Source organism: Hypanus sabinus, chromosome 2 (assembly GCF_030144855.1).
Source record: "Hypanus sabinus isolate sHypSab1 chromosome 2, sHypSab1.hap1, whole genome shotgun sequence".
Classification (NCBI taxonomy): Eukaryota; Metazoa; Chordata; class Chondrichthyes; order Myliobatiformes; family Dasyatidae; genus Hypanus; species Hypanus sabinus.
In genome coordinates this window covers 86124439-86142891 of record NC_082707.1, presented here as the reverse complement: position 1 = coordinate 86142891, position 18453 = coordinate 86124439, and the positions used below count along the sequence as shown (strand labels likewise).

General features: G+C 39.4%; 1 protein-coding gene across 5 annotated transcripts in view; it reads right to left on the bottom strand.

Annotated features, from left to right (window-relative positions):
• The window catches only part of LOC132380572 (NLR family CARD domain-containing protein 3-like), a 44027-nt gene that overhangs the window by 14909 nt on the left and 10665 nt on the right, over positions 1 to 18453 (bottom strand). For 3 of the 5 annotated variants that reach the window (XM_059949492.1, XM_059949482.1, XM_059949500.1), the window contains 4 exons: positions 17144 to 17281; positions 14241 to 14318; positions 6240 to 8043; positions 5336 to 5422 (listed from right to left, as the gene is read on the bottom strand). In XM_059949492.1, coding sequence (XP_059805475.1) covers positions 5336 to 5422; positions 6240 to 8043; positions 14241 to 14318; positions 17144 to 17281 — 2107 coding nt within the window. The remainder of the gene's footprint in view (positions 1 to 5335; positions 5423 to 6239; positions 8044 to 14240; positions 14319 to 17143; positions 17282 to 18453) is intronic. The other 2 variants (XM_059949506.1, XM_059949512.1) reach the window with 2 other exon arrangements.

Below are 18453 nucleotides of genomic sequence, written 5' to 3'. Positions count from 1 at the left end.
ATGGTGGAATTGGGAGAAAGTTCTAGAGAACACTGGGTGGAGAGGTTTTTGCAACAGACACTAGTGCAGATGAATGGCTTCAAATGGAAAGACCAATGTTATGATGAGGCCACACTTAGGTTGGAGGAACAACAACTTATATTCTGTTTGAATAGCCTCCACCCTGATGGCATGAACATCGATTCCTCAAACTTCCAGTACTACTTCCCAACCCAACCCCTTTCACCATTTCCCATCCCCTTTTCTCTCCCTCACCTCATCTCCTTGCTTCCCCATCACCTCCCTCTGGTGCTCCTCTCCCTTTTTACTTTCTTCCATGGCCTTCTGTCTCTTTCACCAATCAACTTCCCAGCTCTTTACTTAATCCCTCCCCCTCCAAGTTTCATCTTTTAAATCTACCCCTCAGTGTTCTTTTCCTGTTTCTAATCCTGCCGAAGGGTTTCAGCCGGAAACATCTACTGTACTTTTTTCCATAGATGCTGCCTGGCCTACTGAGCTCCTTCAGCATTTTGTGTGTGTTGCTCAGATTCCCAGCAACACTTGGAAGCTGGTATGGCTTTCATGACACCATTGGTCCAGTGCACGAGTTAAATACAACTTCAAGATGAGCAACTTATGTGCCCATTTGGACTAGATTAATTATGTTGGACCCTTTTGTGTTTTTTTTAAGTGACTGTTTGGTTAACATTCATAATACTTTCTTTATAATTGTATGCAGTGTATGAACTGTTATTTTGTGCCAATGGGCGGTTACATGGGGATAGTAAATAGATTAGGGTTCAGGTGGGTGAGACATCCCAAACTCATGGGCTTGGTGGGACCCAAGTCATATCAACCTGAGACATATGGAGTCCAACAAAGGTGGTTTGCTCACTGCTGAGTCCATTGGCTGTCAGCGAGGGGCTAACAATTTGCTTCTCACTGTAGGGGACTATCGTCCACGGATTGAATTTGTTGAATACTGTGTAATTACCCTAAGAATTGATTAAATGGATTTGTGTGAAAGCAAAGTGATTAAGATATGTGGTTATGGACACTGCAGGGATTAAGCACTTGTGCGATTCAAAGAGATTACCCGTGGCCCAGATGAATTGTTGATTAGGGTTTTAAGTGCTGTTAAAGTATTAGGGAAAGTTGTGATTACGGAAAAACAGTTTGACCAAATGGCGGACAAAGATGTTGACTTAGTTCAGACTAGTAATAATGTGATGGGAGTGGAGCTGCCAGGTACCACTGGGGAAAGTGAAAAGTCTAATAAATCCTTCAGCAGTTGATTTAAATTCTGAGCTTGTTTTGATTATTACATCACTGGTTGATAAATGCCAACATATATCTACAGAGAGCCGAGGTTATTTTCAGGCTGGGATTGTTCTCTGGGGTCAATCCCACACAGTGGGCAAGTAGAATATGAGGCTTAAGCTGAGCAGCCATCTCAGTTACTGAATGAATAGCAATGCTCAGATAATATTAAAAAACTGAGAGTGATAAAGAACTTAAAGGGCCCAGCAGTTGATTTAGTGAGGTTCCTCAAGACAGAAAATCCATTAGCCACATCAGCTAATTACCTGCAAGCTTTGTAAGATGCTTTAGGCATTGTGGTTTAGGCAACCAATCTTAGGATGAAGTTTAGGTGCACATTTCGGGAGGAAGGAGAGAAGTTTTCTGCTTATATTTTCAGGTTGGAGAATCTGCTGCACTGTTTGTTCCACAAATGGAGCATTCAACTGTCTAAAAGAAATTGCTTGAAGATGGAGTAAGTTGTGAAGGGCATAATTGCTGTACGTATTCAAATGACCCGCAAGATGTGCCCGCCTACATCTATACTGAGTTACACAGGGAAGTTAGAGAGGAGGAAGATGTGATGGAGGAGCAGGAGGCCTTCATCAGCAGGGCAAAGTCCTTGGTAGTAGCCTCTGTTGCTAAACCAACCCCTGAGGCCACACAAGCAGGGGTTTTGCAGGATATTGTGAAAGATCTGAGGGCAGAGATATTTCAGATGATATCAGTCGGAGATGCCACAATGTCGATAAGAAACCGGACCCACTTGTGGGACGTACCAAGGCGAGGGCTGCCACTGAGCAGTGTCCCTTGCCCAGGGAAGTGACCAGTATTTTCTGTTACAACGGTGGAGAAGATGGACATTTCAAGAAGGAGTGTGAAGAAAAGGAATATCTTCAGAAAGTAAATCAGTGGTTAATCAAACAGTGAAGAAGAGGTAAAACATCAGAGGGACTCAGTAAAGGAACAGGCTGACATTTCAGAGGATGCATTCTTACCAGTGTATCAAGGAAAATACTTAAGTATAAAACAGTATTCCTGAAGAACCAAGTGGGACCTAGCTCTGATGTCCATATGGTGTTTATGCTAGAGCCACACTTGACACAAGTTTCTCAAGTTACTTATAGATCCTTTTACTACCGGTTATTTGACCATTTACCATTGATGCCCTTGATAGTCAAGGGCTTGGTGCTGATGAGTACTCATATGATGGTTACTTGTTGAAATTGGTGTTTTCGGAAGCAGATGTTGGAGTAACTGAGACAACTGACACACCAACGTTGGTCTGCCCGGATCCAGTTGAAAAGGGTGGAGTTTCCATTCTTGTGGGAACAAATACCTCCATTGTGAGGAGGCTCGTGGGAGCATGCAAGAAGAGAAATGGACAGAACTTTGAAAACCTTGTCCATTAACCCTGTGTTCAGAGCTGCTTTTGAAAAGGTTTCTCCTAAGCAGGATGATGAGCAGAAACATGGAACTGTGGTCCTCCCAGTCTAAACCTGCCATGTTACACCCTGGAGGAGTAACTAGTGACAGGAACCCCTAAATTTGCCAGACTGCCTCAGGCATGGATAAAGGGATTAACTGAGAAGATGTTGGGACACAAAAATGCCTTTTCTACTGGTGAGTCTGATGTTGATTATTCCAAAGACTACTTGCACACTATTAAAGCAACTGAGAACACCCTTTTCCAAGAGAGGTCTCACTGATTAGCACCAGCGGAGTTGAAGGTGTTTGGCAGAACCTGCTTAAACTGAAGGATGCTAAGTTCAGTCATGGAGCAGGGGAACCTGAGCCACTGGAAGACTGAAGTGATGGACAGAAGGAGGCACCTTCTAGTAGACAGGAAGGGTCACAAGAGGTGGTTGAAGTTGGAAGAGCCAAAGATGGGATAAGGAGGTCTCAAAGAGTCAGGAAATTCCCATATAGGCTGCCCTATGATGAAACGGCAGGGGGGGGGGGGGGTGGAAACAGAGGTTTGTATCCTGTAGTGAGGTACAGTCGGCCCTCCTTATCCGTGGGGGGATTGATTCCGGGACCCCCTGTGGCAACCAAAAAAAGTGGATGCTTAAGTTGGTGGACTTTAGGACCCAGCGGAGTTCCAGACTTTATTTAACCTGTCTCAATGCAGTGGACTTTAAGACCCGGCGGAGCTCCGGACCTCATTTAACCTGTCTCAGCACAGTGGACTTTAGGACCAGGTGGAGCTCTGGACCTTATTTAACCTGTCTCAGTGTGGTTGGACTTTAGGACCTGGAAGAGCTCGGGACCCACCACCAATAGTGTTTCAGTTCCATTGACGGAAAACAATCACGATTGAAAATAAAGTGGAAATAATAAAGCAATCAGAAAGAGGTGAAATGCCATCAGTCATTGGAAAAGTGTTAGGCTACAGTCAGTCAACAATTGGAACAATTTTAAAGGATAAAGTGAGAATAATGGAGCATGTGAAGGCCCTGCCCCAATGAAAGCTCCAACTATTACTAAGCAACGCAGGCATGGATAAAGGGATTAACTGAGAAGATGTTAGAACACAAAAATGCCTTTTCTACTGGTGAGTCTGATGTTGATTATTCCAAAGACTACTAAGTGAATTAATTATTGAAATACATACATTTCTTAAGTGTTTTATATGCATAGAAAGGTAAAATATATACTATATACTAAGACAATCGTTTGACTAACTGGTGCTAAATAATACCAGATATACCTGTTCCAACTTGGAGAACTTCCATTTTTTTTTCAGTTCCCGATCTGCAGTAACCTATGCACATCCTCCTGTATACTTTAAATCATCTCTAGATTACTTGTAATACCTAATACAATGTAAATGCTATGTAAATAGTTGTTATACTATATTGTTTTGGGAATAATGACAAGAAAAAAAAGTCTGTTCATGCTAAAACAACAAGATGGATTTCCAGTGACACTCGGAAGGTGTGTGCTTTCATGCAGACTGTGGGTCCAGTGCATGAGTGAGTTAAAGACAACTTCAAGATGAGCTCCAACTTACATCTTGCCGAAGGGTTTTGGCCCAAAACATTAACTGTACTTTTTTCCCCCACAGATGCTGGCCAGTCTGCTGAGCTCCAGCATTGTGTGTGTGTTGCTCCAACTTATGTGCACATTTGGACTGGGTTAATTATGATGCACCCTTTTTTTCCTTCTTTCTTTTTTTAATAACTGTTTGATTAAGTTAACATTCATATGTATACTTTCCTTTTAATTGGATGCGGTGTATGGTCTGTTATTTCTTGCCGATGGAGTCAGTAAATTACACAGATTGGGGTTCGGCTGAGTGAGACACCCCAATCTCACGTGTCTGTAGATGTATGGAGTCTAAGAAAGATGTTTTTCTCACTGCTGAGGCTAGGTTAGCAAGGGGCTAATGAGCCGTGTCTCTGGAGACACCTGGTAAAAGAGGGTTTTAAATGTTGTTATTTTTTCGTGAAAATGAAATAACTTGCATGTACATAGAATGCTCCATTCTATCCATTGTGCATAGCTAGCAATTTGAGAAATCTAAGAGGGACGTCCCTTTAAAATAGAGAAAAGGAGGAATTTCTTTGGTCAGAGGGTGGTGAATTGGTGCAACTCATTGCTACAGATAGTTATGGAGGCCAACTCCTTGGGTATATTTAAAGCAGAAGTTGACAGGTTCTTGATTAGTAAGGGTGTCAAAGGTTACATGGAGAAGGCAGGAGAATGGGGCTGAGAATGAAAGTAAATCAACCATGTTGAATGGTGGAATAGACTCAATGGACTGAATGGCTTAAATCTCCTCCTATGTCTTATGGTCTTCGGGGCTGAAAAGTAAGTTTTGGCTGTTAGATCCATGCTTTTTCTTTAAACAGCAGCACAGTATCAATTACATCCTTGTGAGAAGCTGAACATGTTCTCATTAGTATTCTCTTGGTAGTGTACCAAATATGAGTCTGGTTTACACACAATTCATAAACAATAGCCACCGAAGTAAGAGAATTACAATTAAACTATAACTGGTTCATGTGTTCTTAGAGTAACTCATGGAAGGTTTTACAGTCAAATTATTGCTTACCATAACTCCTTGATTTCATTTTTATCAGAGAGCAGGAGAGCACCGATGGCACTAATCATTTTCTCATCCATAACACTGCCTCTTAACCTGGTGGACAAAGGACAGGTCACATAGAATAAATAACCTTTAGAAAAGAACAGCAAAGAAAAGTGCACTGGCACCAAATTTTTCCCTTTCTTATTACATTGCTTATGAATAGTTTGAGTTCTGGACCAATGGGCTGATGCTCAAGCAGACTTACATTTAACTTGCTCTGTCCTATTTTTCAAATATGGGCTGTGCAAAACTGGTGCAAGTTAATATATCCTAGTTCAGTGTGTTATTCAGTGACTTAGAGTTAGAGTCCATTCCCTGTGTTCTACCCAGCAGCAAAGTACACACAACAGCAGCTGTATTATCATGATCCAAAACGTGTAAGGACAATAGCTGACCCATTGTGCCAATGAGCACCATAACTTGAAAGTTTTAATTCACTGAAATGTTCATACTCAGAATGCAAAAGGGAAGTATCTGATCTATAGTATGAACAATGCCGTGGAATGAAAGGACAATTGACAGGTTAAGGAAATGTGTTGCAATACCACCTGATGTCTGAGCAAGTTCGATGTAAGTATTTAGAATGAAGCAAATGCCAAAGTAAATCACAAGACTAACAATACTCTAAAATTCAACTGGCAAGTTGAAGTACTTTTTAAAATTGATCAGATAACTATGAAATTCTTTTTTAATCATTTAATTAGGCAATAGCTTTACATACTCAGCATCCTTGCTCTAAGAAGCTAAATATAAATTGTTTGTGCATGTTCTCTTTTCCAAGTTTGAACTTAACCTAACATTTAAAATCATTGTGTTACAAAAATTAATAAAATAACTCCTTGTTTTCTTCTGGTCTAAATATACTCACATTATTTTTTGAAAATATTTAACAACTGGTGATAGTCTTCTCAAGCCACCTGGTGATGTTCTATATTTAGATAAATCAAATTCTTCCTTGTCAATATCAGTCGTCTTTAGAACGAAGGCCAATGCTGAATAATCAGCAAGGGACAGTTTTTTGGAGCTCAGCACTCCGTGCTGGATGGACGTAATGATCTCTCTCATGACTGACTTGTCATTCAGCTCATTCAGGCAGTGAAATAAGTTGATGCACCTTTCTGGATGGATGTCCTGATGCAGCAGATCCTTTATGTAGTTACTGGTTTTCTGTAAATCATCTTCCCATTCTTGCATGTGCGTGAGAAGACCTTGTAGGCACTTCTGAATCTTTTTTTTTCCTAACCCACAAAGAAATTGTAGAAAGAAATCCAAGTGGCCAGTCTGACTATGAGCTACCTCATTGCAGGCACTTTTACAAACTTGAAATAAGGTGGGCTTTGTAAATATTTTCCAAAACCAGTCCAGTATGCTGTATGACATTAAATTGCACTTCTCATTGTGATAGGACACAAAAATATAGAGAGCAGCAAAGTATTCTTGGACTGTAGCATGAACAAAAGAATAGGCACGTTTATGGGAGAGAACAGTATACTCAATGTAATATTCTTTACAGAATACACCAAAGATAGATGAAGTATCAACATTGAAGGATTTTAAATCTTCCTCATAAAACACAAATGTTTGAGACTTTAGGTACTGAAATGCAAGTTTTCCCAGGTTTAGGAGTGCCACCCGATCTGACTGCAACAACTGTAATGTTTTCTCAGTCTTTTCCTTTCCATGACCACGATGCTGGTGGTGGTATGTAACCATGACAACTATAAAGTTGGTATAAATCTCAGTTATTGTGTCCATTCTAAATTCTTCAGCACAATATGACTTGAAAATATGTTCCAGAACGGTGGCCAAGATCCAGCAGAAAGCAGGCACGTAGCACATCACCCAAAGATTAGTTTTCTTCTTTATCAGAGCTATAATTTTATTTGTCAGATGCTCGTCCTGACATTTTCTCATGAAATATTCTTCCTTTTCTTTATCTTGGAATCCCTGTATTTCTGTCACTCTATGAATGCAAGAGGATGGGATTTGGTTCATTGCTGATGGACGTGTTGTTATCCAAATGGATGCTGAAGGAAGGAGGTTGCCTTTAATGAGATTTATCAAAAGTGACTGAAGAGGCAAAAGCTTTGTTACATCAGAACATACTGGGGTTTTTTCAAACTCCAAGGGAAAACGACGTTCATCCAACCCATCAAAAATAAATAGGCAGCGGGCAGAATTCTCCAGATATGTCTCACTCAGTTGCTTCATGTGTGGGTAATGTTGTTGCACTAACTGCAAAAGACTCAACCTTTCCTCAGACATCAGATTGAGTTCACAAAATTGAAAGGCAAACACAAAGTCATACTCCTGGTGTGCTTTCATCATTGCCCAATCAAGGAGGAATTTCTTTACATAAGTTGTCTTCCCAATGCCTGCAATCCCTTTGGTAATGGCCACTCTCAGTTGCCGTTGCCCTTCAATGGGTCTGAAAATGTCCGTGCATTTCATTGAGTTTAAATATGGCTTGCCAGATGTAGATGAAGATGATTCGATTTCTATCACCTCATGCTCTTTATAAAGCTTGTTAAATTCATCATCAGTTATCCAAAGCTCCGTAAATATCTGGTGGAGGTAAATGTGCTCTCTTGCAATGGATGTATAATCTGTGATGATTTCAAGTTTTTCAAAGAACTTTTTATGCTGGATTTTTAGTTGTTCATGTAGTTCTTCTATAAATAAAATAATGAAGATTTTACATTCTGCTTGTATTCCTGGTAGACAATATTTCTGCTGATCTTAAAATTAGAACTCTACACTATAAAATTGCCTTGGTACACGATAAGATATGCAGTTTAAAATACCCAGAATACTACCCACAATAGAAATTTCCTCTAAAGCATAATATTCTTAATCTCTGCAGCCATAAATTAGAAATCAGTGTGACATTTCCATTTGCTTTGCACCCATATTGTGTCATCGGATATTTAGAATTTTAAAATCACTGAAGTGTCAACCATTTTGTATTATAAAGTAACATACAATATCATTGAATTGCAATCTATATGTTAGGTTGCTAAGAAAGGTATCACTACTAGTATACCAGTTGTGGGTAGTTATTGGAAGGTATCCTAAGGGACTTGGGTGGCAGGGCAAAAATACATCTCTGCCAAACACATTGTAAGGCACTCCGACCATCTGCTAGCCTGCAGGTCACCCTTGGGCAAAGTGTAGTAACTGCTTAACCCCCCCCCCCCCAAATTAGGGACATGTGAAGCTATGGGAGCAGGTAGTGGATGGTTCTCATGAGCAGCTGGTGCATAATCACAAGTCCTAGTTATGCGACCACTGACGCCAGGCAGATAATCTCTAAACAGTATTGATAATGGCTGGGGTCATCCATCTTGTAGACACTGCCCAGAAGGCATTAGCAAACCACTTCTGCAAAAACATTTGCAAAATCAGTCATTGTTATAAGACCATGATCATCTATGGCATGACACAGTGCAAAGAAATGATAATGATTCTAACAAACTGGATATGTAAGTATTTGGATAGACAGGGTCTGATTCCGGATAGTAAACATGGGGTTGTGCATGGTAGGCTATACTTAACCAATCTTAGAGATTTTTGAGGAGGTTATAGGAAAGTTCATGGAGTCTACATGGGCTTTGACTAAGTCCCACATGGAAGGCTTGTCCAGTAAGGTCAGTCACTTGGCATTCAGGATGAAGTAGTAAACATTAGCTTAGGGGGAAAATCCACAGGGTGGTAGTAGATGGTTGAATCTCTGGCTGAAGGCATATGATTAGTGCTGTGCTACAGGGATCAGCACTGAGTCCATTGTCATTTGTCATTTATACTAATGATTTGAATGTTAATGTGGCAGTGAGGAAGGCTTTCAAAGCTTGCAGCAGGATCTGGACCTGCTGAAAACATGAGCTGAAAAATGGAATTTAATGCAGACAAGTGTGACGAGTTCCACTTTGGGTGAACAAACTAATATAGGATTTACGCAGTGAATGGCACAGCACTGAGGACTGCAGTAGAACAAAAGGACCTGGGAATACAGTTCCATAATCCTTGAATGTGTTGTCACAGGTAGATACAGTCATATAGAGAGTTTCTGGCACATTTACCTTCATAACTAAGAGAATTTAGTGCATGTTTGGATAATATGTTGAAATTATATGTCATTTATGATTAACAGATGCTGTTATTTTCTCCATTTTGTAAATGTCCATTGTAATTTCCATCCATGTATTTAAAGTTGGGCTCTCCTGTGATAACCATTTCCTAGTAAGAGTCTTTTTACCAGCCAACAAGAGTATATTCATTAAATACTTATCTCTTTTCAACCATTCTTGAGGTATATATCCAAAACATATGGTCTTACTCTCTAAGGGTATTTCATATTTAAAGATGTCTTGTAGGGCTTTGTGTATCCCCCTCCAATAGTTATGGAACAATTTGATTCATACTGGGGAAAAATAGTTTAACTACATAATGCCTCATAGGCCTGATTTTATTCTCACAAATCAATGAATCTGTTGTAAAAAAAAGATCACTCCCTACTTGTACATAGTTCTTTCCTTTTGCTTGTTTTTTCTTTCCACTCTTTTCTATAAGTGTGTACCTCAGATAAATACTATGAGGAGATTTGTGATATATATGATTACGTGATATATATGTACAATGTCTGAAATACATCTTATGGAAATGTTTGTTTGATGATGAACTTTAATAAAAAATAAATAACAAAAGAAAAGAAATTATATGTCATTGGTAAGGCCAAATTCGAGTATTTTGTGCAGTTCTTGTCACCTACCTACAGGAAAGATATTAATAAGATTGAAAGTATGTGGAGATAATTTACAAGGACATTGCCATGACTGGAGGACTTGAGTTGTACAGAAAGACTGAATACGTTAGGACTTTATTTCCTGGAACATAGGAAATTGAGGGGAGATTTGACATAGGTATACAAAATTACCTATATTTTGTAGACAAAATTTTAAGGGGTAAACTAAAGGTATATGCAAGCAGGCTTTTTCACTTAAATTGGGTGAGACTCAACTCAGAGCTCATAGGTTAAGGGTGAAAGCTGAAATATTTAAGGGGAATATGAGGGAAACTTCTTCACTCAGAGGGTTGTGTGAGTGTGGAACAAGCTGCCAGAAGAAATGATGGCACAAGTTTGATTGCTACATTTAAGAGCAGCTTGGATAAGTACATGGATTGGAGGTGGATGGAAGGCAGTGATCCAAGTGCAGGTCAATGGGACTAGGCAGAATAACAGTTTGGCACAATCTAGATGGGCCAAAAGGCCTGATCCTGTGTTATACTGCTCTATAACACTATAATCCAAAGTTTAAAGAACAATGTCCTACTCAATCCCTTCTTTCAATGTGCTATTTTTCCAAATGTAAAAGAGTGGTACTTAGCCACATATTCCATTCAGACCCAGTGCGTAAATGAGCATCTTATTAATAAATGTTAGGTCATTCGATGTTTGTCTTAGTAATGCAGAGGCTTATCTGTTTCTGACAACAGTGTGAAAAACCTGAACAAATATACCAAGATTCAGGAGCTTCAGAAAACATGACTACTTGATTCAGATGGTTCCTTCAGACTGTTTTTGAAAGCTTTGGAAGCTTTTAGAATATTGCAACTTAGAGAGCAGGCAATCACTTGATGTTATAACTGCCCTGAAGTATCTTTTACAACTTTCAGATGATCTTCGACAAAGCAAAAGTGCTGCAGATGCTGGAAATAAAAACAAAATATGCTAGAAATACCTAGCTGGCCAGTCAGCAAATGTGGAGACAGAAGAAAAGTTAAATAGATTAAAAATAATGAGTTCAGTATGTTGATAGTTGAAGCATGTCAGTATTAATACGGAGAAAGCATTAGATGTATTGGAATGAATAAGTGGATAAATCTCCAGGGCTACAAGAGATCTATCAAGGATGCTATAGGAAACACTGCAGGAGATTGTTAGGACCCTGATGCAGATTGTTGATTTTTCACCAGAAGAAGTGATATACCAGAAGATGGAAGAATAGCTAATGTCCTTTTATTTTAGAAGTGCAGCAATAGTTGGGTATCTGCAGGCCAATGAGCCCTATGTCGGTGGAACTTAATTATTCTAGAAAATGTTAAGAGTTTTAGGATATATGTACTTTTGGAAAGGCAAGATCAGACCAAAGTTAGTTAGCATAGTGATGGAAAAATATTTTTTCTATATGGTGTTGTGGATGGCGAGAAAGTTACCTAAGGTCACAACTAGATGGAATGTTGGGTTGAACAATGGCAGATGGAAATTAGTCCTAATAAGTACAAGATGCATTTTGGTAACTCAAATAGGGATTGAACATGCATGGTAAATGCCAGGAATTTATGGCATGCTGTTGAATAGGAAATATTGGGGTTCAAGTCCAGTTCCCTGAAAATGATACACTTTTGGATAGAATAGTGACAAATGCAATTGACATGCTTGCCTTCAAAGGTCAAGGCACATGTTATTGTGCTTAGTTCTGGTTGCCACTCTATAGGAAGTCTGTGATTGTGATGGAGAGAGTGCAGAGTCGCCAGGATTTGAGGACATTAGTTAAAAGAAGAAATTGGATAGGCTGGACTTGTTTCTTTTGTTGTGAAAGAGGCTTAGGGGATGAGAAGCATGAAATAGAATAGATGTGGAGAACTGTTTTCCTGTGATCACTCTATCAAAAACAGGAGGGCATAGATTTAAGTTGAGAGGGTGGTGCTTTAAAGGGAATCTGAGGAGGAAGTCGTTTTTAAACTGATATCTAGAACATGCTACCAGAGAGGGTGGTGGCACAGATACAATCACTATGCTTGAGAGATGCTTAGACTGGCATTTGAGTAGGTAAGGGTTAGAAGATATAGTAAATGGCATTAGTGTAGATAGAAAAACTAATTTGCTCCGGGAGTTTGTCTGAAGGGCTTGTTTCTATGCTGTACAAATCTGTGACTCTATGTTTTTGTGAGATTTCATGCTCCACGTAATCAGATAAGCACACCAACACCTCTAGTTTTTGAGGAGGATGAAGAGAATTGGACTATGCACATCAATACTCACGTCATTCTACAGATGCACAGTAGAGAGCATCCTAACAAGCTGGATCACTGCCTGGTACAGACACTGTACTGCGATGGACAGGAAGGCTCTACAACAGGTAGTCAAAATTGACCAATGCATCACTGGCACCAGTCTACCCACCATCAAGGACATATATACAGAAAGATGCCAGAAAAGGGCTAGTAACATCATGAAGGATCATACACACCCTCAGGGAGGAGGGTACATAGCATCTGCACCAGGACCACCTGACTCAAAAACACTTAATTTCCCCATAAATTGTCTATGTATATACACTATCTCATGTATTTATATTTATTGTTTTTTATTATTGTGTTCTTTCTCTTATTTTTTAAGCTGTATCAGACCTTGAGTAATAACTATTTCATTCTCTTTTACACTTGAATACTGGAAATGACATTAAGCTATCTTGAATTATTAAACAATCTTAAATCACTGAATGTTGCCCAGCTTTTGTTGCATGTGGGCATGAATTGTTTCATTCGTTGAGAAGTTGCAAACATGAGATCTTTTTCCTTTCTGAACCAAAGCTAAGAGTACTTGATTACATCTCAATAAATTACCCCCTTCCCAACTTCTTCTCCCATGCCTTCCCCTTCTTCAAAGAACATTGAAAGTATTCCGCTAATGCTCACTTTCCATTCCACACCCTTCATATTCAATTAATCATCCTTATCAGTTTCTGGTACCATAAGACATAAGATACAGGAGCAGAATTAGGCCATTTGGCCCATTGAATCTGCTCCACCTGATCCATTTCCCTCTTATAACCAATCTCCTGCCTTTTCCCCTTATCCCTTCATGCCCTGACTAATCCAAGATCTATTAAAATCTGCCTTAAATATACCCAATGATTGCAGCAACAAATTCCAGATTCACAACACTCTGGCAAAAGAAATTCCTCCTCATCTCCATTCTAAATGGATGTCCCTCTATCCTGAGGCCGTGACCTCTGATCGTAGACTCCCCCACCAAAGGAAACATCCTTTCCAAATCTACTCTATCTTCAAAGAGATTCCATTATGTCTTCACTTCCAGCATTTCAGAACACCTTGGTCTGCTTTTCCGATTCTATCAGCCACTCTCCTTCTTACCACGGTTTCTCATGTAATCTCATGAGATGCAAAACCTGTCCTTTCTTGTCTTTGTTTCCCACCATTTAAAGGTCCAGGTGAAGCAACAATTCACTTACACTTTTTCGGTCTACTGTATTCACACACTCAATACCGTATTCACTGTATTAGTGTTCACAATAGGATTTCCCTACACTGGAAAAAAAAAGGGTGATTGCTTTGATGGAACACTTGCATTCAGTCTGCAAAGGGGACATGGAGCTTCCTTCAGCTCACCCCTTTAATTCTCCATCCACTTGCACTCTGACCTATCTGTGGCTTCCCACTTTGTTAAATAAAGCACTCAAGGTAAGCTTGAAGACAAGCTCCTCATCTTTCATTTCGGCATTCTTTCAGATGCAATATTGAGCTTGATATCTTCAAGAAACTCACCATCTTTGTCTGTATCAGAACTGGCCATTTTCCACATCTCTATTAGCACAGCCTGACCTCTTATGCATGTCTTAGAGCTTTGTAATTTGCAATTTTTAGTCTTTTTTTGTGCTCACTCTCATTTCAGAGCTTTCAAGTGCTTTTGTTCATATTGTCTCTCTCCAACTGCCCCTATTACTGAATTATAGATATCCCCCATGACCTATAAATTCCTTCTTCAATGTTTCTACAGTTTACATCCAATATGCCTTTACTCTTCAGAGTTCTGACAAAGAGCCTTTTATCTAGAATATTAACTTACTTTCTATTTCCACAGATGCTGCTTGATCTAGTGCGTGGCTTTTGCTTTGCATTTTCTCTTTTAATTTTAGGGTCCAATCTAAAGAGCAGTACAAGAAAATAATATCTAGGTCATTTTCTAGATAATGTTTCAGATAAATGTATGGTTTAAAGACCAGTCTGAGAGAAATATGATTCATTCATGGGACACTGACAGAAGAACTAGATAGGGAAGGAGTTGTGTTTGAATGAGTTTCAGGTGAATCAGACTAGAATAAAGTTCAGGCAAATCAGATGACTAGACTTGCAGATAAGGATATAAACAAAATGGATAGGAGACGTGCAATGTGGTGAGAAAATATTTAGTACACAAGAAGGGGAAAAACAACTGTGCTGGGTTCAATGACCAGAGCATTATCAGAAAAGGACAGAACATTATCAGGAAAAGGTGGGTAAAATACAAAGATGAAGGACATGCAATGCTTTTAACAAGATACTCAAATTAATGGCACAATTAGAAATTAGATAATTATTGCAAATGATCATAGTCAGAAAGAAAATATACTAGGAAGGCGTAAGGTGACTAAGTTCTGACATGAAAGAATGGAATGAAGGTAATAGAGACTAAAGGTTTTCATTCAGGAAGCAGAATAAACTTGGGTGGAGTTTAGAAGTATTACATGGCAGTAACAGATGGGATTTGAAAAAAGGGCTATGAACAGTTGTGGTAATACTGGTCAAACTAGGAAATTAGGGATGCATGTAACAAGGGTAATACAATAATCATGGAATAATTTGATCTATATATATTGATTGGGCAAACCATAGTGCTGATGATAAAAATGAGGATGAACTCAAAATGTTTTAGAAACATTGATCTGGGCCAGGATTAGTTGTGACCTGGAGGAAAACAGATTAATTAAGGCAGACCAGTATGGAGATGCAAACAGCATGTCATGTTTAACAAATTCTATGGAATTTTTTGATGAGGCAACAGATAAAGTTGATGAGGGTAATGCAGTAATTGTGATGAACCTGGACTTATTTTGATTGACATTAGTTATCCAGATTTGATTGTGCAGGCCACAGCTTCTACGTTTGCAGATTTCACAAAACTTGGTGACAATGTGAATTGTGAATTGAGTAATAATGATTTGTCAGTAAATAAATAGACTGGAGGTATGGGTAGTTGCGTGGCAGAATAAGTTTAATGTAGAGAAATATAAGATGGTACATTTTGATAGGAACAATAAGGAAAACAATGTATAATAAAGGATACTACGATAAAAGGGGTGCACAGGTATAGAAATTAGGAGGATGAATGGACGTTGAGAAATTGATTAATCAGACATACAAAATTCTGAGTTTAGTTAACAGAGGCAAAGTGGATAAAAACAGTGAAGTCAGCTGAACCTTTATATTGACTGGCCTCAACTGATTGATGTGAAAGCGTTAAAGAGATGTCAGAAAAGATATACAAGAATGGCTCTTTTTGCAAAGATCAAGAAAAGAAAGATGTGGGGAGACTTTATAAATGTATATAAAATCATGAAAGGTCTAGATAAAGTGGATAGTGGGGGTCAGCTACAGACTGGGTGGCAGTGATTAGTCATTGCTACAGTGGAGGGGCTCCAGTTGCTCACAATCAGTATCAAAGACTTGGATGAGAAGATCAATTGCAATATTCTTAAAATTTGCTGATGACAGTGCAACTTGTGAGGAGGATACGGACACGCTTCAGGGTTACAGGTAAAATTCATGTGAAATTATGTGCAATATTGTGAGGTCATCTACCATGGTTGAACTAATAGAACAGAAGACAGGAGACTACAAATGCTGGGATCTGCAGCAACAAGCTGGTGGAACTCAGCAGGTCCAACAATATCTGTGAAAGGAAAGGAATTGTTGATGTTTTAGATCTGATTTTATCAGGAGCAATTTTCATTGGTGAGAGACTGAAAGGTGTTGGCTTTCAGAGGGAACTCACATACCCCTGCACATAAATCTCCGATTGTTGACATGCAGACGCAGCAAACAGTATTTTTGCTTTTTATGCAAGAGTATTTGAGCATAAGAATATATAGTAGCTGTCTTGTTTCTGTTATATAGAGCCTTGATGATACTGCCTCTAGAATATTGAGCAAAGTCTGATTTCACCGAATATTCCTGAAACAGAGGGATTGCAATGAAGGCTCAACAAACTGATTGCAGGGATAGTGGGTTTGCACTAGACTGCCTAGTTTCCATAGGAATGAGAGAATCCTAACTGAATTCATATCATATTTAAAGAAGTAGATACAAGAATGATATTCCCTCTTGCTGGGCTGTCGAAAGCTAAGGCTCACACTCTTAAACATGTCGGCCATTCAGGACAGAAATTAGAAAGATTTACTTCATCCAGAGGGCAGTGAATCTTTGGGATTCTCCACCTAAAGATTGATCAAGGTTTAGTAACTGAGAGATTTCACAATAAAAATGACAGATATGAATGAAGGAATAAGGATTTACTAAAGTATTGTCGAGATAACTTATCAATCATGATCTTATAGAATTTTATGTAATGGTGGTACAAGCATTGGGGGGCCAAATGCTCTTTTCCTGCTTCTAGTTCAATCCTCCTCCTGCTGTCATCCTGCCATATTATCTCTACTGGTCTCCTCAAAGATACCACTTGGCCTGATGGGTATTTCCAGGATTTTCTGTTCAGATATTTAGCATCTACTTTTGCAGTATTTGTGATATTTTGAATTTGCATAGAACTCACCTCGATGAAAACTAGAAAACTGAAATCTAAAATAAAACGTTAATTTGGAACTTTCTTGTGACTTCACAATGATGTAATAATACCCAATAAGTTTTTTCTTCCTCTTTTGTTGATGCCTTGAACTTTGTTGCTAGAAGTATGCATTGTTAGTGCTGTATTACCTTTCTGATCACTATTGGAGGAATTTCCCACATGAATTGTTATTGGCATACAGTTAACCATGGAGTTTCTGATAACTGGTGAGATGATGTTGCTCCCTGTTTCTGCATTCATTTTTGCATTGATCAGTCCATTCTCTTCTGGAACAATAGAAAGAATCAGATTCAATGTATGAACATGGGAATTCACATTGAAGTATCTAAATCTAGCATTGCCATAGACAACTCATGTGCTCTAGAGGTCCAGAGGGTCAGCTGGCGGAGGCTAAAATCATGCAGACTGGTTTAAGGCTGAGGTGCCAGGTAAAATAAATACCCCAGTGATGCAGGTCATGTGTTAGTTATTCAGCAAACAATCCTGTCCTGAACAAAACAGGTTGCCTAAACAGACAGACAGACTTTATTGATCCCGAGGGAAATTGGGTTTCATTACAGTCGCACCAAACAAGAATAGTATAGAAATATAGCAATATAAAACCATAAATAATTAAATAATAAATAAATCATGCCAAGTGGAAACAAGTCCAGGACCAGCCTATTGGCTCAGGGTGTTTGACACTCCGAGGGAGGAGTTGTAAAGTTTGATGGCCACAGGCAGGAATGACTTCCTATGATGCTCAGTGTTAAATCTCAGTGGAATGAGTCTCTGGTTGAATGAACTATCTGTGCCTAACCAGTACATTGTGGAGTGGATGGGAGACATTGTCCAAGATGGCATGCAACTTGGACAGCATCCTCTTTTCAGACACCACCATCAGAGAGTCCAGTTCCACCCCCACAACATCACTGGCCTTACGAATGAGTTTGTTGATTCTGTTGGTGTCTGCTACCCTCAGCCTGCTACCCCAGCACACAACAGCAAAAACATGATAGCACTGGCCACCACAGACTCGTAGATCATCCTCAGCATCATCCGGCAGATGTTAAAGGACCTCAGTCTCCTCAGGAAGTAGAGACGGCTCTGACCCTTGCAGACTGCCTCAGTGTTCTTTGACCAGTCCAGTTTATTGTCAATTCGTATCCCCAGGTATTTGTAATCCCCCACCATGTCCACACTGACCCCTTGGATGGAAACAGGAGTCACCGGTGCCTTAGCCCTTCTCAGGTCCACCACCAGCTCCTTAGTTTTTTTCCACATTAAGCTGCAGATGATTCTGCTCGCACCATGAGACAAAGTTTCCCACCGTAGCCCTGTACTCAGCCTCATCTCCCTTGCTGATGCATCCAACTATGGCCGAGTCATCAGCAAACTTCTGAAGATGGCAAGACTCTGTGTAGTAGTTGAAGTCCGAGATGTAGATGGTGAAGAGAAA